We start from the raw sequence: 26,771 nt of genomic DNA, 5'->3' as shown, positions 1-26,771 counted from the left end.
TATTGGATTTTGAAATGACAAGGAAAAACAGTGATGCACATCAAAATATTTTTCACTGAGGAGCACTATAATAGCACAATGAAAAAAATACATACTCCATTCTAACTCATGACAGCTAATCCGGACCCCACGAACAAATATTTTCCCCTCTTATGATTAATAGATATTTTAAAATCCTCATAAATTTAATTTATTGTGCTTGGCTGTAAATAAGACTGATAACAATGACAATTTTATTTGTGTGAGTTTTATTTTTCAAATATTGGGCTTCAGTGCTTATTTTTTTAGTGATAATCCTAAGATAGTTATGAATTGGTTTCAACCAAAAAAAAAAATCTGAAATTTTATTCCTTTTTTTGTTTATTAAACTCCTTTCTTACCAAGATACCATTAGCACAGTTCAAAGTATCTTTGCTTTAGAGGCTATTTAACATAAATCAGGCCATAAACTAAAGTTGTTGCCCAGTATCCTGACTTTAAGAGGTCTCTAAATCCCTGCTGACCTCACAAAATTGCCTTTCGCAGCGCTAGATAGCCAGAGTGTGTGAAATCCCACCAGTAGAAGTTGCCTCTTTTGTGTTGAGTGTTACTCTCTCGAAACAATCGCTTATATCTCTAGCCTACAAAAGAATGAGTGGTGGAAAGGAACAAAAATCCAGCTTGGCATGAGACACTCTGGAAAAGGAGGAAGCATGTGTAGAGAAGTTGGGGTCAGTGGGGTGGATATGAGTTGTTCAAACCATACTTTTTCTTTTTAATTTTTTTCTACGCCTCCCTGCAATCACCCATCTACTGCTCCCATAGCTTCGTAGTTGCATGCGGTGTGTGTTCACTTTAGAATTTTTACTGAAAGAAAAATATTGATTATAGATAACCTTGAGGACAGGGATCATCTTAGAATCGTATTGGTACCCCCAGAACCTAACACAGTGCCTGGCTCCTATTAGGTGCTCAATAAATATTTGTTAAATGAATAAACCCCAAAGTTCAGTTAATTACATATCATGTTTGCTGAACTACTTTTTTTTTTTTTTAACCATGAGAGCTAGTACTGATAAGAACCTTATCTTCTTTTTCTTCATCTCCAGGATGACAAGGAAATTGACCTGGAGCACCTCCATAGACGTGTAAATAGCTTGTGCACAGATGACGACAGCCCCCATAAACAGTTTTCCACCTCGTCAATTGACTTGACCCCTCTGGACATTGACACTTTGCCAACACGACAAGCACTGGAGCAAATCAGTGATTTCAGGAACACTCATATTACCACAACAACCTTTATCCCAGAGCAGATCCAGACTCTTAGCCGCACACTATCAGCTAAAGCTGCCTCTGGTTTCGCTTTTGGCAACGTGCCTGAGCACCGAACTGGCCCTTTTAGGCACAGGGCACCTAATGGAGGCTTTTTCAGGAGTCCTATAAAAACAATGTCATCTATTCCTTATCAGCCAACTCCTTCTCTGGGGCTCAATCTGGGTAATGACCCAGACCGAGGCACCTCCATATGAGCATCAAATAAAATCTCTTCACTGTTTCTTTTTTAGGATTCCCTTTGCAAGGAGCAACTGTAATATTGTGGGACTAACATGGATGTAACATTAAAAAAAGAAAATCAGGATTATTAGTAACAGTTCTAGTTCTTTCTCCCCACCTTCTCCTTCCTCTCTCCTCTACTTCTTTCTTTTTTCCTTTTCTTCCCACACATCTCCCTCTACTTTTTTTCATTATTCAACTTGTTCCCCCAGAATATAGTATGCTAGAATCCTATTAGTCTGCTTTTCATATGCTGTACTGCAAGTATAGGAAATGTGCACTGAGTATACTAAAAGTATATGCAGGATTAATTTTACATAAAGGCCTCTCACATAACGTTTCTCTATTTTTAAAATATATAATTGCAATAACTTCAGTCTTTTTACATTCTTCTGCTGCATCCATACAACGCTCCACTGCTGTTGAGTGTCCTTTAACTGTGGACCAAAGGCAACCCCTGCAGTGTTTATAGAACAATTTAAAGACCATTCAGGCCACATAATATGAGAATGCAATTTTGTAGGATTACAAAAAAAGCCATTAATATGCCAGTCAAGACTACAGTTAAAACTACACTTGCACTGCAACAGTGCATATGACCTTTATGTGATTGTACAGTATTAAAGGTTTTTCTTATGTACAGTAAACTTTATCATATGGCAGAAGCCTCTATTGTGTTAAATAAATTAGTATCTCATATATATACATATATATGCACCTATATAATGTGTATATATATAAAAAGGTGGCCATTGCTATTGCAATTCATTTAATAAAGCTTTAGTTTTAAAAAAAAAATATTGTATACAGGAAATATGTATAGTGCAGGGGGTCTTTTCAGTTAGAAAAGGCAGGTTGCTTTAATGTTATTCTGACGCGCATTGTTTGCCAACAGAGAATATTTTATACTTTTGTTATTAAAACATCCAGGGCGATTTAATATTTGTTCCTAGATGTAACTCATTTGAGTAGATTTTGCATTTGTGTATAAGGCTAACCTTGATAATTTTACTTTTAATTAATTATCTAAATGGGAAATGCTATTAGCTGAACAACATCCACCACAGCACATAGAGCTCTAGAGGAGTTTAAACATAGATCATTGAAGGTTAATAAATTCTCTTCCAAAGCAGTAAGCCAATCAATACAGTAAATGTAGTGAGGGGGAGGAGCCCTTAGGAAATATTGATGTGGCCTTAATTACCGTCATATGTTATCCTAAAGAAGAAAATCAAATAACCATACTGGGCTCTCAGCTTAACCCCCTTTTTTTATTCAGTTCTATTTGGAGGAGTTATGTATTTTTTACATTAGTGCCAAGTGTATAGAAGGATGACAGCAAAAACAGTGCCTGTTTGTGCACAACCCTTTTAAAGTAGCATTCATACCTGTTAGAAATGTAGAATGAACTTTGTTTGTAATCCTTAAATTAAAATGTGGTAAGTAGGAAGCAAGAACTTATCCTGTGTTTTTACGCAGTCATACACTTACGTTACTCTAATTCATTCCGTGGCTAGAATTGATATAGGAATCAACCTATGTGATTTGCTTTAGGAGAAATTTAAAAGGTATATTCTTAAGGTATATTATATTTTGATGCTAATTCTGTTCTGGGGAGCATCTTGTACTGTCACTGTTTTTGTACTAAATCTTCAAATATTGTCTACTGTGTAAGGCAGAAAAATTTCTTATCATTCAAAAAGCATTTTGTTTCCAGGGTAACAAGTACCTAAGTGCATGCACAACTTGTTTTCCCTTGTAACATTTATGATCTCATTCTCAACTCTGATTTTAAAACAAAAAAAAAAAAAAAACCTTTACAACAAGCTATATAGGGACATACCAGGTGTTGCAGTGATTTTAGGTATCAACAAACTGTTAACCATGTACAATATTTAAAATAGGCCTATTTTGATGTATTGCCTATTATACAAATACACAAAACACTTTTTGGAGGCCTCAGTTATGAGTGGCAGAGCTTTCTGTGTATAATTTGTCTAAATAATTTGTCTAATAAAAATGTTTTCTAAACTTGCTCTCATACTATTGAAGTCTTAACTGTAAAATTTGAAAATGCTTACTCTCTCACAGATCGAGCTGAGTTTTTCTGAAAGTTTACCTTGAGTTCATTAAAGCATAAAACACATTAAGTTTTACTAGCAGAACTATGCCAAAATGAGTGATTCTCTAAAAACAATACTAAGTGATGTCCTAAACCAATGAAAGACTGCTTTTGTGTTATTTGGGACTATTTGAAACAATATATTTTATTTTCTTCTTGGAAGTCTCTGTGAGCACTTTTTTTGGAGCTATTTAGCCTGTTTCATGTAAACAATGCAACCACTATAATAATAGCAGGATAAAGGTTTGTTACCAAAAAAAAAAAATTAAGGGTAATTATTAAACATAGAATTTGTTTATTAATAATTGCTTTGCTGTTAGAGAAATATTCATCATGCTGAATCTATTAATTTGGAAATTAATTTGGACTCCAAGATAATTTATAATAGAGTTATTTTCTGCATTTGAACAGCAATATTAACTTCTCCTAGGATTTAACTCTCCCAATGGATATAAACTTGAAAATATATTCAATTTAGATTAAGATCTCTACTGTTCTAAAATACCATCAGAAATAATTTTTAAAGTGTTGGAACTAGGATGAACTTTCGAGATCTAGATCATCTCCCTCATTTTACAAATAAGGGAATGTAAGATGCCAACAAGCTGTGACTTGCCCAAACATTTGACAGCCTAAGACATAAAATTGGGTCTTTTTCTATTTTAAACTTTGCCACGTTTCAGGCACATTCATGCAGATCCTTATGGATTGCAAACTGACGGATGACTCATATACAGTGCCTTCACTGATCCTGTCACCAAGCCTAGGCGGAAAATATCTGGAAACTTCCTTCTTATTTGGGAGCACATGAATCACTGGACCCAACTGCTTTTTCTACAGATGAGAATTGAATACCTCGGGTTACTTACCCAAGGTCGTAGAGCTAGCTAGTGTCAGAATTAAGGCCAGAACCTACTTCCGCCTGCTGCTAGTTCCTTAGCTCATTGTTTGCCCTGGTTTGCACTGCTTGCACCAGTGCTGCTGTTTCAACACAAGGTAACACCTTATAGCCAAGTACTTTCTTTTCACTTAAATATCCAACTTATTCTATTGGTGAATGATAAAGACATCTGGCTGTCGCTTTCACCACATCAGAACTTATATGTAGGTTTGGGTTTAATCAAACATATTATAAAAGATGGAAGGCCTCATCTCTTCCTCATACATCTCAAACTACAAGCAATTTGTCATTTTCTTAATTATGTTATTTTTTCACCTTCTTTAATTTGGGATTGGTAATCATTTGAATAAATACTTTAAAAAATAGATTTTGTTGAATGATATTATGCTTCATCAATTAAAAAGAATTTTTAAAACACAGATGAAAAGACCATTTTACCCTACATGATCTCTAACCCACACAATTGGAATTATTATTATATAACAAATGTTACTTTTATATATAATCGTTACTATTAAAGCATGATAATTTTGTAATTTTTACTACTTTTCATATATATAATCAGAATTTTGGAATGATGAAGCATTCTGGATTTTCAGTATATTATATAAAGCAGACAGAGCTAAGAGCTTACTTGCTGGTAAACATAGGTTTTATCTTCAAATGTACATCTCTTGATAACTGATCAAATAACAATGGGCTCACTAAAAATTAGCTTCTTTCTAAAATATTTTTATTTCTAAAAATAAATCCTATAGCTAACCCTTGTGACCAGATATGAATTGATGGCTAACAATTATGGCCCTAATTATTATTTCAACAAATATTTTAGTAGACACCCTCTCGTGAAATAGCATATGTGAGCTCTTTTGGTAGAAATGACTTACTTGACATTGGAAAATAAGAAAATAAAGCTTCTTAGACTGAATAGATTTAATTTAACTCTATTCATCTTTACTAAGAACCTATTATGTGAAAGCCACTGTGCTAAGTAGTTACCGTATTTTTATGCAAATAACGCAGACATTACACGTTTTTTGCCAACCACGCATTATTTTCCTAGGTGCACCATGCCCGTTATATGTGTGAGTGTGTTATTTGCAAAAAATATGGTATACCAAAATAACAAAAAACAAATCCATTACCATTGAGTCAATTCTGACTCGTAGCAACCTTGTAGGACACAATAGAACTGCCCTATAGGGTTTCCAAGGCTGTAATGTTTACAGAAGCAGACTACCACATCCTTCTCCCGCAGTGAGGTTGGTGAATTCGAACCCCGACCTTTCATTTAGCGGCCAAGTGCTTAACCACTGTGATACCAGGGCTCCTCCTAAGCAGTTATACACAACATAAATAAATACAGATATTCAGAAATGGATCTGAATATGTCCTACCACCCCAACTCTGTGTTACCCCATATAGAAATGTAGAATACAGAAGCTGTTTTCCAGACTTTCTGAGATGGCAGAATGAGTCACCAAACCAATATAGTCATCTTTGTGCCTGGACAACCCAACTGACTGGAACAAGTTACCCTGAAAATTCTCAAAGGTTAATTTAGGCTATCTTCTTAGGTTCGAAACTCCTCCACAAAGAAGACTTGAGAATTTCCCAAAATGCCAGACCACACTAGGTCAAATTTTCAGAAAAGTGAAAAACTACCATAAGCCACAGGCAAACTACTATCTAACCCTTCATTCTTATCAAAATCTGCATACGCATTCAGAGGCTGACTCCTACCCACAGCTATCCACATCCCTACAGGACTAGTGTGGTAATTAGATCTTTACAATGTTTCAAACAACTTTCTTCAAAGGACCATACACAGTACATATTATCCTGGATCTTTTTTTATTTTGAAGCTACTGCAGCTAAGCCTCCTGGCCCCATTTCCTGTCATCTAAGACACAGTACAATGCTACCTATGAGCCCAATGAAGGTAAAATATTTTACAGGCTACCCACCATGACAACAGCTTCCACCCCATTCAGTCTTCCAGAATAGAAGCTTCATGTTTTTGCTCCATTTTACAGAGCTGTGCAGAGGCATGGAACAGTTAAAGGACATAATGATTCAGCCTCTGACAGGAATACAAACGGAAACTGAAAGAGCTGTCTCTCACTTCTCCACCTGAATTTCCCAAATTTTCCTATTTTTTCAATAGCATTCGTTTGTTTTCTTTCCATGTAATAATTAATGACAAAGCAAAAAACATTCCAACTTGAGAACTTTTTTCCCTATCTAAAAATTCTATCATGATTTGCTATTACATACAACTTAGGACCAAGTGTCACCTTTTGACTAATTTTGCACATTTCATAGAATTCCTTCAGAGTGGAGAAGAGAAACTCCACTCTGGCTGTGCTATATGGACACATTATCTACCTTCTACTACAGACATTTCTGTCTAGGGTTTGTGAGGAATGAGGACCTGGTTTCCTTTTCGAGAAACCCCATGGGTTCCCATCTTGAAGTGGCAGCATATTTCAAAGATCTCAAGCTATCTATCTGTGATGTGCCAGAAAATTCGCAAAATTTTCAAGACAACATTAATTCTCATTAATTAAAAACAAATTAAGACTTCATAACAGCTGCTTTATAAGGAGAAAACATACATCACAAAATCAAAGAAGGATACAATATCAGAACCAGAAAAGGGATGGAAAGCATTATCTTTAATAAGTATTTTGCCTTTCACAAGATTTCACATACGCGTAGAAGGCAAAATTAATTTTCAAAATCATTATATTTTATTTTTAAATTGGACTACTGGAAAGTTTTAGTAATTAAGTAGCCTGTATCTGTGCCATTTTTAATTTTAAAAAATTGGACATCAGTAGTGTTTTTTAAAACCCACACAGTACACATATGTAAAGATCATACATATCATCCTGAATTTTTAAAATAACAAACTTACAGCTTGCTTATCCACTAGCCAAAAGTTTCATAATAGAAGACGTTTAAGAATGGGTTTTTTTTTAATGTGTAATACAATAAGATTCAATTTGCAAAAATCAAAGTTGTACCAAACTTTTCGGCATCACAGCCATTTCCTGGAGCAAAGTGTACATGTAACTGTTTCACATTAGGTACATAAAAATCTGATGCTTGGTATTTGATTCCTTTCCAGAACTATTTTAAAGTTGACTTTAAAATTAACTCTAGCCATATATCTGTTTACAAGGATTGGCTGCATGGTTTGTTTTTAGAATTAGAAATATACTAAAACTAAGTTGAAAGTAGAGGTGTCATATGTCCAGCTCATCTATTTTGACTTTTTGATTCTACAAGTATTTATTGAGTACCCAATATGGTCAGGTATTTCTCTAGGTACTGGCAAGAAAAGTTTTGAACATTTGTTGTTGGATGGATTATAACTGTGTCATTTATCTAATTAACATAACTAACACTAGATATCAAATACAGAAACTGCATTCATACATAATACACTTTTAATGAGTATAATACTTCTTTCCAAATCAACATGTCAAAATAAAAATTAAAAATAACTAAGCAGTCCACTAAGATATATACAAAATTGGGATTCTCAGATTCAATTCTACATGATCCGACATTTTTTTTCTTTTTTACAATTCAAGTTAGTCTGTCATACAAAAATTTATACATACATTGTTATGTGACTCTAATTGCACTCCCTATACTGTGACAGCACACTCCTCCTTTCCACCCCGATTTCCTGTGTCCATTTAACCAGTTCCTGACCCTCTCTGCCTTCTCATCTTACCCCGGACAGGAGCTGCCCATTTAGTTTTATGTATCTACTTGAGCTAAGAAGCACACTCTTCACGAGTATCATTTTATGTCCCATAGTCCAGTCTAATCTTTTTCTGAAGAGTTGGCCTCGGGAATGGTTTTAATTCTGGGTTGACAGAAAGTTCAGGGGCCATGCTTTCTGGGGATCCTCCAGTCTCAGTCAGACCATTAAGTCTGGTCTTTTTACTAGAATTTGAGTTATGTACCCCACTTTTCTCCTGCTCCACCAGGGACTCTCTGTTGTGTTCCCCATCAGGGTAGTCATTGGTGGTAGCCGGGCACCATCTAGTTCTTCTGGTCTCAGGCTGATGGAGTCTCCGGTTTATGTGGCCCTTTCTGTCTCTTGGGCTAATACCTTCCCTGTGACTTTGGTGTTCTTCATTCTCCTTTACTCCAGGTGAGTTGGGACCAAATGATCAGACATTTTAAAACATACTGCTCACTCATTCAGATTTTTCCATCAAAATGTCGTGGCAAAATGACTCTTCATAAACTGCACAACACTTGTGTAAAAACACTTTACACATGTATGTCCTCTAAAGTTGTTGGTGTGTCTGAGTAACATGGTGAAACTTATAATACAGTTCAGTCATCACAATTAATATTTCTAATTAATTTTTCTTGTTCATCATCATTAAATGAAATTTTTAATCTTACTCTATAATGATGCTTTTGTGTGTGTGTCTCTCTCTCTTTTTAACTAGTATTAGTGTATATACATACATTTTAGAAAGGCTGCAGAAAGACTGTTAGGAAAATAACAATCACACAAGATCAATCAGTCCATCAACTAATACTTACTGAGCACCTACTATGATCAAGGCATCATAGGGCAGAGTGTCCCAAACCAGTGTGCCAAGACACACTCCTGGGCCACCAGTGGTTCCAGTGTGCTGAGATATTAGTCCCTCGTCTCCCAGGATGGCTGGGTGGGTGGCTGGAATTCTAGCCATGAGCAGCTCTTTTCATTTATACCTGGGCCTCTCCTCAGAGACTTTTCTCCAAAAGTTGGAGAACAAAATATACACATTTTAAAAGCTAAATACAAGCTCATGCTTTAAATAACATCAGAATGTATGAATGCAAATTATATCACAGTATTCAATGGTCATATTAATAGTACAGAGAAAACATTCTATGAGCAAGAAGAGAAAAAGAATACTGTAAGCTGCATGACTTGTTATGATTTCATGGAATCAGCAGAAATTTAGCTTCATCTCAGAGTGTATAGAAAGGTCAAAAGAATGGAAAAGGGCTTTCAGGTATAGGATACTGGGCAACCAAAGGCCCAAGGATGGGAAAGACTGTTTGGAGTTAGCAGTAGACAATGATGGTTGAGACATGGGTTTCATGTCAGGGAACAGCTGGTGGTAAATCTGGATGAGATTGTGGAAGGCCTGAAGGCTGGAATCAAGAGGTTAAACTATATCCTATTCATTCATTCACTCACTCACTCACTTACATATTCAACATATGTTCACTGAGGTCCTACTCAGTGTGCAAGACACTATTCTAGATGTTGGGGATACAGGAGTAAACAAGACAGAAATCCCTGCCCTCATGGAACTTTTGGTTTCTTGGGGGAGACAGTCAATACTAAGCAGGATAAATAAAGTACATAGTCTATTAGAAGATAAGTGCTGTGAGGAGCAGAGGAAGAGGAGAAGAAATGCCAAGGTGGGGGTGGAGAATTACAATTTTAAATAAGATGGTCAGGGGAGGACTCATTTTTATTTTGACATTTGTTTGAAGCTTATAAGGGGTGGGAGTTAGCCATGTTGCTATCTGAACAAAGAAAATTACAAACAGAGGAAACAGCCAACACGTGAAAAGGAAGAGTGCTGGCCATGTTTGAAGAAGAGCAAGAAGATCAATGTGGCCAGACCAGAATGAGTGATGGGAAGGGAGGGTAGTAGGAGAAGAGCTCAGAGATAATAGATGGCCCACCTTATAGAGTTTCATTGGCCACTGCAAGGATTTTAGCTTCGATTCTGCATGAGATGGAAAACCATTGAAGTGCTTTGAGCAAAGTGGAATGCCTGGTTGAGTCCAAAGGTTTCCAGCAGGTTGATAACAAAGCCACAAGAAAGTCAGTCTTGGGGCCATACTTACTGCCATTTTAAGCAGAGTGTTATGGGGAGAGTGGTATGGTGGTGCCAGTTTCTGGCCATGACCCCTTTGGAATTTCAGCCCTTGGACTGTCAGAGAGAGACTGAAGCTGGGCTCACTATCATGGAATGTACATAGACCTTCATCATAGGCAGTGGGTAGCCACTGGAGATTTTTGACCAAGGGAGAAACATGCTCTTAAAGGATCATGTTAGAACAATTAAGCTGGTAGTAATTCATGGAATGGAATGGAGTACAGACTGATTAAGAGGCTTTTACAATAGCCCAGGTAGGAGCTGAATTTCTGTGATAGCTCATAAAAAGAAAAAAGATACAGATGGTAAATGTATTTTGAAAGAAGAATCAAGAGACTTGAAGACTATCTGAACACAGGGTAAAAGAGAAAAATAAGTCAAAGATGACTTTTCAAAATCAAATGCTAGAAATATGGAAATAATTTATCAGAATGTGGTAAAGTCATAAAAGTATCTGTTTTGCTAAGCTTCAATTTTCCTTAAAGTGCAGGGCTTATGGAGAAGAAATAGGATTGAGAACTGTTCATTTAATTTCTTTTTTTAGAAGGAATCATCTACAGTCTATGATTCTTAAGGGTTTGTCCAATGACTTAAGGAGATATTGCTGGGCTGTGGTGAGGCCCACTGGGCTTCAATCAGATCAGTTCTGCTTTGATCTCTTCTTATATTTGACTTTGATATGATATCCTTCACTTCTGGATAGCACTTCATTCACAGATGACCAAAACCTCAATCTGAACGTTTTCTGAGGCAGCCCTTTATAGCATTCAACAATTTTAATGACCTAACTTTTAGATTGTTCCTCCTCACATTTGGTTTTTGTATTGTGTTGGAAGTTGCCCTGTTTTGCCCACATGACACTTACATATTTCCCACATGAGAATGCCCAAAATTTATCAAACTGTCCTGTGATGTGGTAACAGTGACTCAAATCCCGTAATCAGGGCTTGAAATAGACCAAATGTATTTAAGGCTTTAAAGAGAGAATGAAGCAGGCCAAAGTCCCATTGTGTTAGGGTCACTAGAACAATACTGAACCAGGCATACCTGAAGAGAAATCCAAAATATGTTTTCAAATAGAGACTTGTCTTAGAAAAGGAACAAACCAACATTACAAACACCTGCTATGTGTAAGCACTATAAATCAAAATCAAATATCTGTGGAACTAACTGTGTTTGTTTCCCCATCATTGCTATGTGCTTTTAGTTCTGGGTCTTTTTCGACTTGAGCATTCAGAAAGCATCCACTAACACAGTTAAGAGTACTATCAGAGACTAGAAGGCAGGTCTGAAATACTCGTCACCACCAATCCTATCCTCTGACAGTTTCAGGTGAGTTTTCACCAAGCAGGGGCCATCAACAAGACTACTTGGATTTCATTCTGGATCTGGTTTGTCTGCTTTAATTACCTCACGTCACACTGAAGTCACTATAATGGTCCACTTTTAAGAGGTGAAGGATGAGTTCCAAATTCTAAGGGGGAAAAAAGTCATATGTCAAATACCATACAAGAGCTAGATAATATGTGTCTTTATGAATTTAGAGTACCTTTATAAAATCTACTTTTCAATCTGTTTGAGAATATAATTCCTGGTAATTTACTCTTGCTTCACAAGAACAAAAATCTTAAAATACAAGCCATAAGTCACACACACACACAAACACATCTTTCTTTCCTATTAGAAAGAATAGCACACAAATGGTGTACACATGTTGCATTGAATATCTATACAATAGACAAATTTCAATGAGCTTGCAGAGGCATGTTTCTGAATTGCAATTAATAAAATACACAGTGTATGTCCTGAGCTGGAATTATTTCATGGGTAGGGAAAGTTCAACTGTTTCTCATCAGATGAAGGAAGTTGCTAATTTCTGCTTTAATTCTTGTCCTTTGCAGGCGAATATTTATGTTCTCATAAGTATAGCAACCATTGGGAGACAGGGCATGCTGGCTGTTGTGTCGTGTGCCAGGCACAGTGCCTTTTACTTTATAAGTATTTCACTTGATTCTCACAATAACCCCTGTAAGTTTGCTATTGTTGATATTAATTGAACAGATTTAAAACACAAACAAACAAACTCTAAGGCTCTAGGAAGTTAAGAAATTTGACCAAAGCCATACAATTCATGACCATAACAGAATTCAAATGCACATCTCTCTAACTCAGAAGTCTCCACTTTCCACTTCACCAGGCTGCTCCCCAGAATCAGGGAGGGTGCCTTCATCATCTTTCACTGCTTTGTACAATACAGAAATCCATAAAAAATTTAAAAAGATGACTATATATGATGCTTGCCTACTAGCTTAGAAAATGTAAACTGATTCAGAGAAATACCCTCTTTGATTTGGTTCTACAACAGAGACTGCTAGAATATCAGCAAACCTGCTTGACCCATTCTGCTAATGACATCACCTTTCTGGTCTTTCCTTCATTTTTAGATTTTACCTCCAATAAATTACCAACCCTTAATGAGTCAATTTGCGTAATTGTCTAATATCTGATCTCTTTATTTTTCTAACCATAATACTACTAGACTAATTTAAACACCTGCTAGCCTCTGCCTGGAGCCATTGCAATAGGTCTCCCAAACCTCACTCTACCCACTTACATCCCTCCTAGTCATCTACTAGATAATCTCGCTATCTGACTTCTCAGGTCATGTCTCCTCATGATTTAATTATTTTCTATCATCTTTCTCTGACCCTCTAACTAATGACCAAGCACCTTAGCGAAGACTTACCAAATCTCTTCCAGTGACAATAAGGCTGCCTTCCTAGAGAAGCAACGTGTGCCTAGGAGATAATTTTGATAATTGGAGATATGAATGTAGACTCTACAAGCAATGATCAAAAGGGAAATGGGAAGATAGAGTTGGCAACTTGAGGATAGGAAATGAGGCTATTTGGCTTGAAAGAGGAGTTCCTAAGGAGACAGGCAGAAAATAAGGTTGAAGAACTGACTCGTTGATGCATTCAACAATTATATTTTGAAGGTCCATGATGTATAAAGATAAAATGTTAGGTATTGTTGTGCCTACAACATTTGGTAAAGTGTGATGTGTTCCATAAAAGAGATACAAAGTATTGTAAGAATTCACAGAAAAGAGAAATTAGATATCTTTTTGCTGAAATACAGCAATAACTACAATTTAATATGATATATGATAAAAAACCAAACCCCTTGCCGTCGAGTCGATTCTGACTTATAGCAACCCTGTAGGACAGAGTAGAACTGCCCCATAAGGTTTCCAAGGAGCACCTAGTGGATTCAAACTGCCGCCCTTTTGATTAGCAGCCATAGCTCTTAACCACTACACCACAAGGGTTTCTTGCTATGTGATAAGCTCTTAAAAATAGTCCATAGTTTTTGAGAATTTAGAGAAAGGCAAGATTCTTGCAGGGTAATAAAATGCCTTCGTGGAGAAGATAGTATTGGAAGTGGGCCTTCAAAGAAGAGTATGATTTTCATAGGTATAGAGTAAGGATAGATTTTCTTTGGCAAAGGAGAAGATATGATCCAAGTTACAGAGGAGGAAGGCATAAAGCATATTTTAGAAAGAGCAAATAATTTGGCTGGAATATATGGTCCATGAAGAGCAGTAAGGATATAAAACGACAAAAACCACAAAAATAAAATCCAACCACCTACCTAATGTTTGAATTTCATCCTTGTTACAATCCATTCCATTTTTGAACAGCTGTGAATATTAGAAATTTGATGATGTTTACAGTCTATTGGGAAAGACAGACAATTTAATAGGCGATGACAATAAATTGTGATAAGTGCTATAGTAGTGAAAATACAAAGTTATTTGCAACCCAAAACAAGGACAGAAAAAACCTCCTAGAGGATGGGATTCCAAGCCAGACCACAGACGGACTTCAAAGTTAGCTGAGCAAAGAAAATAGAAGTAGTTCAAACCAGGTGATCAAGCATATGCAAAGACCTGAAGCCAGAGGGCAAGATTTGTTACAGAAACTGAAAGAAGTCAAGCAGAGCTGGAACACAGAGTAAAGAGAGAGTATCAAGTGAATAAATGAAGAGATAGGGAGCAGGCCTTGAAATGCTTCAAAAACCTTGTTAAGGAATTTGTACTTTTAAAGATTAAAGTTCCAGGCATCATTGGGAAGGCACTGAAGTGTTTATAGTGGAGTAGTGACCTGATCAGCTTCCTATTTAAAAAGTTACTCTAACTACCCTAAGGAGAACATTGGGAAGTGGGACAAGACCTGAGAAAGGCAGACCAGTTAGGAACATCATGTGGCAATCCTGTTAGAGGCATAGTGGCGAAGTCTTGTGTAGGAGCAGCTGGAAAAGAGGGAGATAGAGAGATTCTAGAGACAGTTATTGCAGGAGAGGGATGCAGTAGGCCTCTGGGTCTGGGTATGAAATATGGATTTATTTTAACTGAAGCCATAGGAGGTAATAGAAACATCCAAGGAATACAGGAGTCTAGTTTGCAGAAAATAATGTCTGGATGTAGAATCCTGAGGAAGATCAGTGAAGACAGAAGAGTGTGCCAGAAAAAAAAACTGAAGAGCTAAAAGAGAAGTAAGAAGAAAACTATGGGAATGTGTGGTCACAGAAGTCAAGGGAAGAGAGTACAGGCAGTCCCCAGGTTACTAACATCAGACTTATGTACAACTTGTAGTTATGAAGCAACCTCTGTAAAGCCTATTATATTAAAAATTTGAGGTATGCACAATGTTTCATAATAACAAATGGGTGCTACTTTACCATGGGCATAAAAACATTACTGTTATTATTACTGTATTATCATGTTAAAGGAGCTCTAGTCGTGTAGTTGTTAAGAGCTCGACTGCTAACCAAAATGTCAGCAGTTTGAATCCACCAGATGCTCCTTGGAAACCCTGTGGGGCAGTTCTACTCCGTCCTACAGGGTAGCTATGAGTCGGAATCAACTCAACGGCAATGAGCAATCATGTTAAAGATGTTTTAGTGTATCTGGAACTGTTTCTTTAATGTTTTTTATGAGTAGAAAGTACACTACATACTAAGACAAACATTTGACTAACTTACTTTAGATAAGAACATACCTAACTGTTCCAACTTATGCGCAAATTTGACTTAAAAACAGATTTAGGAAGGGAACTTGTTCATAATCCAGGGACTACCTGTATTTCAATACATAGTGGTCAATATCGTCAAGTGCTATTCAAAGGCTGAAAGTACTGATAAGAATTATCAGCATAGAGGTTCTCAGGACCTTGGCAAGAATGGTGATCAAGACAACTGTAGAGACTGAAAGCAGACTGTAGTAGGCGGAATACTGAGTGAAAGGACATATCTATTGTTCTTCTAAGGAGTGTGGTGATGAAGGAGAAGAAATAAAAGGAACGATACCTAGAGGAGAAAATGGAATCCAAGGAAAGTATTTTGTTTGTTTGGTTTTTGTTTACAAGTGAGGAGAGACTTGAACATCTTTAAATTCAAATAGGAAGGAATCAGTAGTGAGGTAAAGGTTAAGAATATGGTGTCAAGTGGGGATACTATATAAAGAGGGGTCACTAAAAAGGTAAAAGGGTGTAAGATCCAGGGCACAGGTAAAGCAATGAGTCTTCGGTAGGAGAAGGGACACATATTTTATTATAACTGCACGTTGTTGTTGTCAAGTGCCATCGAGTTGGTTCCTGCATGGAAGGGGTGAAAGGATAAGTGTGAATGCAAGTAAATTTCTAGGTTTAATAACAGGATGTTCAGTGAGAGTTCTGTTGGGTTCTGTTTTCTATATGATGGAGGAGGAAAATCACTGATAAGGGTGGAGGGTCAGAGATTTTAGAAGAATGAAGAAATGGGGGAGCTGGCTAGAGCAACATCATCCAACGGGTGTATAGCTTTGAGGGTTCAGCTGAGGTTGGAGTCCATGAACTTCTCATGGCAGTAATCTGTACAGTTGTGATGTTTTTCAACCATCCTCAGCAGCCTTGATTTAGGCGTGGGAAGACAGAGAGTTGGATTTAACCAAAGTCGAAGACATAAGTATAAATAAGCTGCAGAGTGACCATTCAGAGTGTTACAAAAAGGAAATTAATCTCAATGGAGTGTCCCAGTGGTATACAATCTATGGAGAGAGGCTGTATTAGTTAAGGTAAATAATGCTATCTGCTATTCAAAAAAAGTCCCCCCAAGTCTCAGTGGTATACTGTAATAAATTATTTTTCAGTCACATAAAGTTTAAAAGGGCAAACAAAGGGTCACCTTCCATGTGGTGATTCAGGACCCAGATTCTGCCTATCTAGTGGCTCTGTTATGCCATAGGACTTTGGAGTCCCCCGGTGGCTCTTCTGCTTCCAGCTGGCAGATGTGGTAGGGAGAGAATGCAGAGGATTGTGGGAGTTTTAATGAGCCAGTCCTGGAGTGATGCACATCGTTTCCACCCATTTTCCACTGCCTAGAACTCAACTTCAGGGCCACATCAAAACAGTCTGGTGAGCATCTGACCTGAATGCCACAGAGCCATAGAGTCAGCCATAAAGAGCTAAAGGGCTGAACAAGACAAAAAGCCGTGGAAATGAAAAGGAAGGAACATTAGGAGATCATCAGCAGAATTTGGTGATTGCTTAGGCCAAGGATGATCAGAAAGGATCTGTCTAAATAACACTGTTAATTGTAAACCAAAATCCAGGATCAATGAGGCCCTCCCTGTTGTTGTTAGTTGCCGTTGAGTCTATTCTGACTCCTAGTGACACCATGTGTGCAGAGCAGAACTGCCCATAGGGTTTTCAAGCCTGTAATCTTTCAGAAACAGATCACCAGGCCTGTCTTCCAAGGTGGTTCTGGGTGGGTTCCAACCACCAACCTTTTGGCTAGTAGTTGAGCACATCTCTGTTTGCACCACCCAGAGAACGTGTCTATCCTAATCACCCTTTTAAAGTTGCAACCCGTTGCCCAAGCATGTCCCATTTCCTTTTACCTTGCTCAACTCTTTTTCATAGCACATATCACCTTCTAAAGGAGTCATAGCGGTGCAGTGGTTAAGCGCTTGACCACTAACTGAAAGGTCAGCGGTTCGAAACCACCAGCTCCTTAGCGGGAGAAAGAAGTGGCAGTCGGCTTCCCGAAAGATTACTGCCTTGGAAACCCTACGGGGAAGTTCTGTTTTGTCCGATTGGGTTGCTATAGTCAAACTCGACTCGAGAGCAAAGGTTTTTATCACCTTCTAATGTTCTGTATGGAAACCCTAGTGGCATAGTGGTTAAGAGCTATGGCTGCTAACCAAAAGGTCAGCAGTTCGAATCCACCAGGTGTTCCTTGGAAACCATATGGGGCAGTTCTACTCTGTCTTATACGGTTGCTATAAGTCAGTATTGACTCGATGGCAATGGTTTTGGGTTTTGGAATATTCAGTATAATTTACTTACTTAACTTGTTGTCTTTTCCCATCCATTATAATGTAAGGAAATTGAGGGTAAGAACTTTTCACTATTCTGTTCGCTGCTTTCTCCAGTATCTGAGACACAGACTGGCATATGGGGGTCACTGAATTACTATTTATTGAATGATTGAATGCCATGATTGATTAACAAGATCCACTATGGTGAAGTCAAGTGGAAGTGGGAGTATGTATGCATGCATTTAGAAATGCTGGGCTAGCCGTAGAAAGGGAAGGAAGATACAAACATCATGAAAAAGATTCAAGGTTGGATATCTGGAAGAACAGTTGTTGTCAGGTGCTGTCCAGTCAGTTCCGACTTATACGTACAACAGAATGAAACTGCCCGATCCTGTGCCATCCTCGCAATCATTGTTATGTTTGAGCCCATTATTGCAACTACTGTGTCAATCCATCTTGTCTTCCTTTTTTTCGATGACCCTCCACCTCACCAAGCATGATGTCCTTCTCCAGGCATTGATCATTCCTGATAACATGTCAAAAGTACTTGAGACGAAGTCTCACCATCCTCGCTTCCAAGGAGTACTCTGGCTATACTTCTTTCAGGACAGACTTGTTTGTTCTTCTGGCAATCCATGGTATATTCAATATTCGTCACCAACACCATAATTTAGAGGTATCAATTCTTCTTCACTCTTCCTTACTCATTGTCCAGCTTTTGCATGCATATGAGGCAATTGAAAATATTGTGGCTTGGCTCAGGCAAACTTTAGTCCTCAAAGTGACATCTTTGCTTTTCAACACTTTAAAGAGATCTTTTGCAGCAGATTTGCCCAATGCAATATGTCGTTTTATTTCTTGACTGCTGCATTCAAGGGCATTAATTGTGGATCCAAGTAAAACGAAATCCTTGACAACTTCAATATTTTCTCCATTTATCATGATGTTGATAATCGGTCCAGTTGTGAGGATTTTCGGGTTTTTTTTTTGTGTGTGTTGAGGTGTAATCCATACTGAAAGCTGTAGTCTTTGATCTTCATCAGTAAGTGCTTCAAGTCCTCTTCACTTTCAGCAAGCCAGGTTGTATTATCTGCATATTGAAGGTTGTTACTTAGCCTTCCACCAATCCTAATGCCAAGTTCTCCTTCAGATAGTCCAACTTCTTGGATTATTTGCTCAGCATACAGATTGAATAAGTATGGTGAAATGTTACAACCCCAATGCACACCTTTCCTGACTTTAAACCACAGAATATCCCTTTGTTCTGTTTGAATGACTGCCTCTTGGCCTATGAACAGGTTCTGCACGAGCACAATTAAATGTTCTGGGATTCCCATTCTTTACAATGTTATCCATAATTTGTTATGATCCACACAGTCAAATGCCTTTGTATAGTCAATAAAACACATGTAAATGTCTTTCTGGTGTTGTCTGCTTTCAGCCAAGATCCATCTGACATCAGCAATGATATCCCTTTTTCCATGTTCTCTTCTGAATCTGGATCGAATTTTTGGCAGTTCCCTGTCAGAATGTACTGCTGCAAATATTTCTGAATTATCTTCAGCAAAATTTTACTTGCAAGTGATATTAATGATATTGCTCAATAATTTCTGCATTCTGTTGGCTCACATTTCTTTGGAATGGGCACAAATATGGATCTCTTCCAGTTGGTTGGCCAGGTAGCTGTCTTCCAAATTTCTTGGCATAGACAAGTGTGCACGTCCAGAGCTGCATCTGTCTGTTGAAACATCTCAATTGGTATTCTATCAATTCCTGGAGGCTTGTTTTTCCACCAATGCCTTCAGTGCAGCTTGGACTTCTTCCTTCAATACCATAAGTTCTTGATTATTTGCTACCTCCTGAAATGGTTGAACATCAACCAATCCTATTTGGTACTGTGATTCTGTGTATTATTTCCATCTTCGTTTGATGCTTGCAGGGTCTTACAGTTTTTTGCTCAGAGAATCCTTCAATATTGCAACTAAAGTCTTAAATTTTTTCTTCAGTCCTTTCAGCTTGAGAAATGCCAAGTGTGTTCCTCTCTTTTGGTTTTCTAACTCCAGGTCTTTGCACACTTCATTATAATAATTTGTCTTCTTGAGCCGCCTTTGAAATCTTCTGTTCAGCTCTTTTACTTCATCATTTCTTCCATTTGCTCTAGCTAATCTACATTCAAGAGCAAGTTTCAGAGTCTCTTCTGACATCCTTTTTGGTCTTTTCTTTCTTTCCTGTTTTTTTAATGATCTTTTGCTTTCTTCATATATGATGTCCTTGATGTCATCCCACAACTCGTCTGGTCTTCAGTCATTAGTGCTCAGTGTGTCAAATCTATTCTTGGGATGGTCTCCAAATTCATGACGGTATACTTAATGTCATATTTTGTTTTTTGTGGACTTGTTTTAATTTCGTTCAGCTTCAACTTGAACTTGCATATGAGCAATTGATGGACTGTTCCTCGTTTGGGCCTTGACCTTGGTCTGACTGATGATATTGAGCTTTTCTATTGTCCTTTTCCACAGATGTAGTCAATTTGATCCTATATTTTCCATCCAGTGAGGACCACTTGTATAGTTACCATTTTCGTTGTTGAAAAAAGGTGTTTGCAATGAATAAGTAGTTGGTCTTGCAAAATTCTATCATGCGATCTCCAGCATCTTTTCTATCACCAAGGCCATATTTTCCAACTCATATCCTTCTTCTTTGTGTCCAACTTTTGCATTCCAATCACCAGTAATTATCAATGCATCTTGATTGCATGTTTGATCAATTTCAGACTTCAGAAGTTGGTAAAAATCTTCAGTTTTGTCATCACTGGCATTAGTGTTTGGTGTGGAAATTTGAATAATACTTGTATTAACTGGTCTTCCTTGTAGGCATATGGATATTACCCTATCACTGACAGCATTATACTGTAGGATAGATCTTGAAATGTTCTTTCTGACAATGAATGTGACACCATTTCTCATTGTTATTCCTGGCACAGTAGACCGTATGATTGTCTGATTCAAAATGGCCAATGCCAGTCACTAATGCCTAACATATTGATCTTTATGTGGTCCATTTCATTTTTTACGACTTCTAGTTTACCTAGATTCATGCTTCATGCATTCCATGTTACAATTATTAATAGGTGTTTGCAGCTGTTTCTTTTCATTTTGAGTCATGCCACATCAGCAAATGAAGGTCCTGAAAGCTTGACTCCATCCACATTATTAAGGTCAACTCTACTTTGAGGAGGCAGCTCTTCTCCAGTCATATTTTGAGTGCCTTCCAACCTAAGGTTCTCATCTTCTGGCATTATATCAGACAGTATTCTGCTGCTATTGATAAGGTTTTTTTTTTTTCCCCCAGAAGTAGACTGCCAGGTCTTTCTTCCTAGTCTTAGTCTGGAAACTACTGAAGCCTGCCACCATGGGTGACCCTGCTGGTATTTGAAATACCAGTGGCATAGTTTCCAGTATCGCAGCAACATGCAAGCCACCACAGTACAACAAATGGACAGATGCATGGAAGAACAGTAGACTCAAGAAAAAAATATTTTGTATATGGAGAGGAAAATGTTATTTGGTTTTAGAAATGTCATATTTGAGATGAAGGTAAAATATCCTGGTAGGTCTATTCAGCAGGACGTTTAAAATGCAGAACCCAGGTTTAGGCAAATCATTGAAAAGTAGACATTAAGGTTCTTAGGATAAGAAGATGGCAAATTAATCAATAGGCAATGAAATTTTTTAGTAAAATTACCTGATTAAAGGGATGTTGGAAGACAATCCAGTGGCCTCTTGTGGTTTAAAATAACAGTATCACAATTTAATTCTGAAATATATATATATATATTCTCAGGAAATCCTTTACTGTATCTTTTAATCAATACCACTGTACTTATATAAAGTGCACCATGTACACAGTAGAAATCCTCATGGTTGTCCTGATGAAATATGATCCGCATCTAAGCCCTCTTGTGGCTCTTCTGGATAGAAACAGGCCCACCCTTTGCTGAGTCCTGAATCAAACTATTCCTTGAGAACTCTATAGAAGAACAAGCAATCTTTTATGTATTCTGATTTGTATCCTTGGGGAGAAGAGAAACAACTTTTTTCTCCTCACAGTCTTCCTCTTCTTCATATCTATTCACCACCAAAGTAACAGCTAAAACACAAGGATAATAGTAATACTAGCAAAAATCAGAATCAGTAAACATTTAGGAATGCTAGATTGATGAGATAACATTTTTTATAATTCAAACTCATAGTAAATAACCACATAAATGATTTTGATTTTAATTGCTATGCTAAATGTTTACATTTTTGAGTTTCTCTAAATTAACTATTATGAATAAATAAAGATAATATTAACACCATATCTATGTGTTAAAATACTTAGAAATACTTACATGAAGATAATCTCCAAGCTCTAAACCAATTAATAGTAAAGACTTTTTAAAATAAAGAAATTGCTAATGTTCATTTGTGACTTTAATTCATAGTTAGCCTTACACTGAGCTATGCTTCCCACTGTCTAATATACCAAAAGGTGACTTAGACAGTGACTTCAATATCTCCATGAACTTGGTCAAAATTGGTTTCCCAGTCCAGCATACAGTACAAAAATAAGTACGCTCTTACTATATCTTTGGTGTCACATTTTTCAAATTTTATCTTCATAAAACATTGATTAAAATTACAGTAAAATACTCTGTGTGGCCCCATATTTTCTATCACCATTAGAATAATATAAGACATATTGTACTATATTTGGGGAAAAAATCAAGAACAATTAGTTAAACTTTAATGACTAAGCATCACTTTAATTTTATTTTCATGTAAATGATTATTAAACTTTTTGAGGAAAATGAGGATTATGAAAATTACATTTAATATTATATATTCTAAGTTAAGAGTAGTTTTGGAGGTTGTTATATATGATTTACATATCCACAGACTCCCTAAAATTGATAGGTTATGAATTTAAGAAGTATCTTAACCTCTAAGATGTTTTAGAAAATTCCAGACATTTTAACAAATATACAGCCAAAATATAATCAATGGTTTCCCTTAATTACATTTTACAGCACACTACAATAAGCATGAATAATTCGAAATAATTATCTAAAGTGACTATTTAGAATCTGAGATTGAAAATAAGGCAAAAAAAAGTCCTCAGTTTACAAATTTTATTTCTAGAAGTTCATTTGCAAGTCATTTATTTTGAAGATAGAGTGTGTTATTTCATAGAGAATAAAAGGTATATGTAGTATGTAATGATTGCTTCTTAGTTTAGCCCTCGGAGTCCTGTTTAACCATTAACACTGTTAAAATATTTTTAATAAAAAAAATTTTTAAAGCAATATTTTTCATATTAAATAGGTTCATATGTAAACAAAGAACATACATGCAGAAAGAACATAAAATGTTGAACACTGATGTCCTAAGAAAAATGATTTAGTGTATGATCAAGAACACTGACTCCTAAAGACCAAGGTTCAGAGGTACCATTTGTCAGCTGTGTTATCTTAGACAAGTTACTGCAAGTCTCTGTGTTTCATTTTCCTCATTCATAAAATGGAAATGGCAATAAGACATTCCTCATAGTACTGTTAAAAACATTTAATGTCTTGATATATATGTCTTAATATATATAAAGCACTTAGAATGGTGCTTTAATAGTGACCAAAAAAAAAACCAAAAAACTGTTTCCATGGAGTCAATTCTGACTCATGATGACCTCCTGAGCGCAGAGTAGAACTGCACTCCATAGGATTTTCAATGGCTGGGACCTTTCTGAAGTAGATCTCCAGGGCTTTCTTCCAAGGCACCTCAGGGTGGATTCAAACGGCCAACCTTTCAGTTAATAGTCTAGCGCCATCCAGGAACTCTGCCTCATTAGTAGTAGGCTCAAAATAGTTTTATAATATCTTTACTTTATAAACACTCTTTTATATAATACAAGAATGAATAAAATATGCTGCAAGAGTGCAAAATATGGAAATACTAGCATTCTTTCAAGTCAATCCTGAAAAATCTTTACTGAAAAAGATGTACAAATGAAAATATATACATCAGCCACCCGGTGACTTAGCAATTTTTTACAATCCTTTGAAAATTTGCAATACAAAGTAAACAAATAATTTCTTTTATAAGGATCAGCACAAAGCTGGTTCCTATGAGCAGAAGTTAAAGATGTCCCAAACGTACAACTTTTCCAAGCTGCTCCATCATCTCTAACATCAACTACTCCCTGTCGCCTCAGTACTGTCCCTCCTGTCTTTGGGTTTCCTAATTCACTGCAACGAATCACAGAATTCACGGACCTTATAAAGGAAATGGCTCACACGGTTGTGGAGGCTGGCAAGTCCCAAATTTGTGGGTCAGGCATAGACTTCTCCCTGGCCCTCAGCCTCTGCCCAAAGGCACTCAGCTTTCTTGCTCTGTGGGCTGGGAAGCCCACTGCACCGTCTCCTGTGTGTCTCTGCTGTGGGTCTCTGCTGTGGGTCTCTGCTGTGGGTCTCTCCTGTGGGTCTCTCCTGTGGGTCTCTGCTTCAGGCCTCTGCTTCTTTGGTGGTGGTGGGCTCTCCTCTCCGCTCTGGAATTGGCTCTCTTTTAAGGCAAAACTGACCAATCCTCTCGGTGAGCCACAATTATCTTATCTGCACAGCCCCACCCAATCACCTAGGTGAGAGTCACAAGACCATGGCTAGAAAGGCCACGCACAAAGTAAAAAATACATTGACATTTGATTTTAGAAGTATACAAACTAAGCAAACAAAGCAGACCTTTGAATATGCAAAAAAATATATATTTCTCCATGTCTTCAGGCTCAGAATTGTTCTCCTGATTATTTATTAGCGTATGTTTATCTTAAATTTATCTAGAGCTTTAATAATTCAAAGAAGCGTCAGCAATACTATAAAAAGATAACATCCAAAGGTAATCACAGGTTGAAAATCAATAGTTGTACAAAATTAACGTCAACACTACAAGTTTTTAATACTTTTTTTAAAGTATTTTTATTTTTTGTCAAAAGAAAGTTAACTTTAAAGAAGCTTTCTTTTTCTTTTTTTTTTTTTTTTAAGTTTTTGTCCACTGGAAATGTGTTTATTTTTCAAGTTAAAATAGAAACACAAAGGGAGATACAGGCAGTTTCTGGCACGGCGACCCTTCGGTGTTAGCTGAAGTAGGGACAGGTACAGGGTTATACTGAGAGAGTGCCTTCTCTCTCTTCCTCAGAACGTCCTTTAAGGAAGAGAAAACACCAGTCTTGGTCCTCTATTATATTGGGACTCCCTGCTGTGTTTTGAAAAGCCAGATGGTGGCGCTGTGGTACCATTTGTCGAGATTCCGCTTTAAATCTTCAGGTTCCTATAAGCAACAGCATTCTTTGAAAAGGCTCAAGCCCTCTTTCAAAAAAGATATTCTTTTAAATATACACTATTTTTGTCTTTAGTAGTAAGTAAGCTCACCGTTTAAGTCCTTTAGATGATTTTAATATTTACTTTCTTTACAAGGATGTATCTAAAACCTGGAAATGCGTATGACTTACCTGTACTCTCTACAGGATAGTCGGTATCTGGACATATGCGGTAATAGTAGTAGTAGTTCTAAAGGACTGAGAGCAGGTAGTGGTATTTTGCGTCACTGTTGTTGTTTTCTTTGTTTATGAGAATAAAAATGAAGAGAAATAGGTATATTTTGTCCTTTAGAAATAGCATATTGTTGTCAAATGTCTATAATCTCTCAAAAAAAAAAAAGTCTTAAAATATCTCCAAACACCACCTCCCCACTCCACATCTTCATTAAAATGTAATCCACCTCTCTCTCTCTCTAACCCTCTTTTGATGTGAATGCCTGTTCCTCTTAAAAGTGATGTTATTAGGTTAATTTGGTGATGCCCACACCCCTGCCTCCAGTTGTACTAAACACCTTTCCCTCTCAAGCATGTTGTTGATCTTACTAAACCACCTTCTTCTTGGAAATTTAAGTTTAATCAGATTTACACCCAAAAGATGAAAATTAAAAACAGAGTTGGCTGAAAAATTATTAATTGGGCCATTTTCTTCTGCATCTACTTTGCTATCAAAATTCTTTTCCTTTTACCTTTGGCCAACCCAGGACAAAAATCACACCGGGTGATCCTACCATGCCCCTCCCACCTCACCCCTAACACAGAATAAAATTAACATCAGAACAACACAAAGCAACGCAAATACTGGAATGCCAGGTCCAAGTAGACAAAGTGCAGGTGAAAAACGAAGCCCAAGAAGGAAGACGCATCCGGAAGAGGCAACAGGCAATTTTTAGCTTCCATACAACAAGGGCTCTTGTGACCCAAACTGCAGCCTCAGCGTCAGCCGTTTATCTTGGAGAATCAGGGACAGAAATGAGAGAAGCGTTCATGACAGTTTCTGAGTGCCCCTCTCCCTCTATCCACTGCCACCTCTACTGCTCCAGGTAGGCCTCCAGAGCATTGGACTTCAGGTTCCATAGATTTTCCCACCTCTTCTAGGTAAATTGTGAAGCAGTGTTTATGGAATTCAGCTTCGTCCTCTGTAACTACTGTTTTAACCATTTTTTCAGTGGAAACTGTTCTTATCCAAACAAAACCTTATACTAATCCCCAATATGTGCCAAACAAATAAAGACATTATTTTAAATATAAATTTACTTTATAACTTAAAATTTATGAAATTGTCTTATTTAAAGACAATGACGAAGGAAAATGGATGACTGCTATAAACCAAAGACTAAGCATTCAATAGTTTATTTTGACCTTTTTGATGGGCCCACACACATATGGAGAATAACAAAATGTCTGTAACAGAATTTGAAGGCTATTTCTAGTCTGCTTAGATGCTGCCCTACTTCTCTAGGGGACTAAAAAACAAATTTTTTTCACTTCAAAACCCATTGTTATAGAACAATGCCATGCCTTTTT

General features: G+C 37.1%; 1 protein-coding gene across 2 annotated transcripts in view; it reads left to right on the top strand.

Annotated features, from left to right (window-relative positions):
• GRID2 (glutamate ionotropic receptor delta type subunit 2) overlaps positions 1-3,567 on the top strand; it is a 1,665,223-nt gene extending 1,661,656 nt beyond the window's left edge. For both annotated transcript variants that reach the window (XM_012558631.2, XM_004387023.3), the window contains one exon: positions 1,089-3,567. In XM_012558631.2, the coding sequence (XP_012414085.1) occupies positions 1,089-1,511 (423 nt within the window). In that variant the 3' untranslated portion in view covers positions 1,512-3,567. The remainder of the gene's footprint in view (positions 1-1,088) is intronic.
• The last annotated feature ends 23,204 nt before the right edge of the window (positions 3,568-26,771 follow it).

Source organism: Trichechus manatus, unplaced genomic scaffold, assembly GCF_000243295.1.
Source record: "Trichechus manatus latirostris isolate Lorelei unplaced genomic scaffold, TriManLat1.0 scaffold00178, whole genome shotgun sequence".
Taxonomy (NCBI): domain Eukaryota; kingdom Metazoa; phylum Chordata; class Mammalia; order Sirenia; family Trichechidae; genus Trichechus; species Trichechus manatus.
Note: the sequence above shows the minus strand (reverse complement) of the source record. Positions and strands in the feature narration are given on the sequence as shown.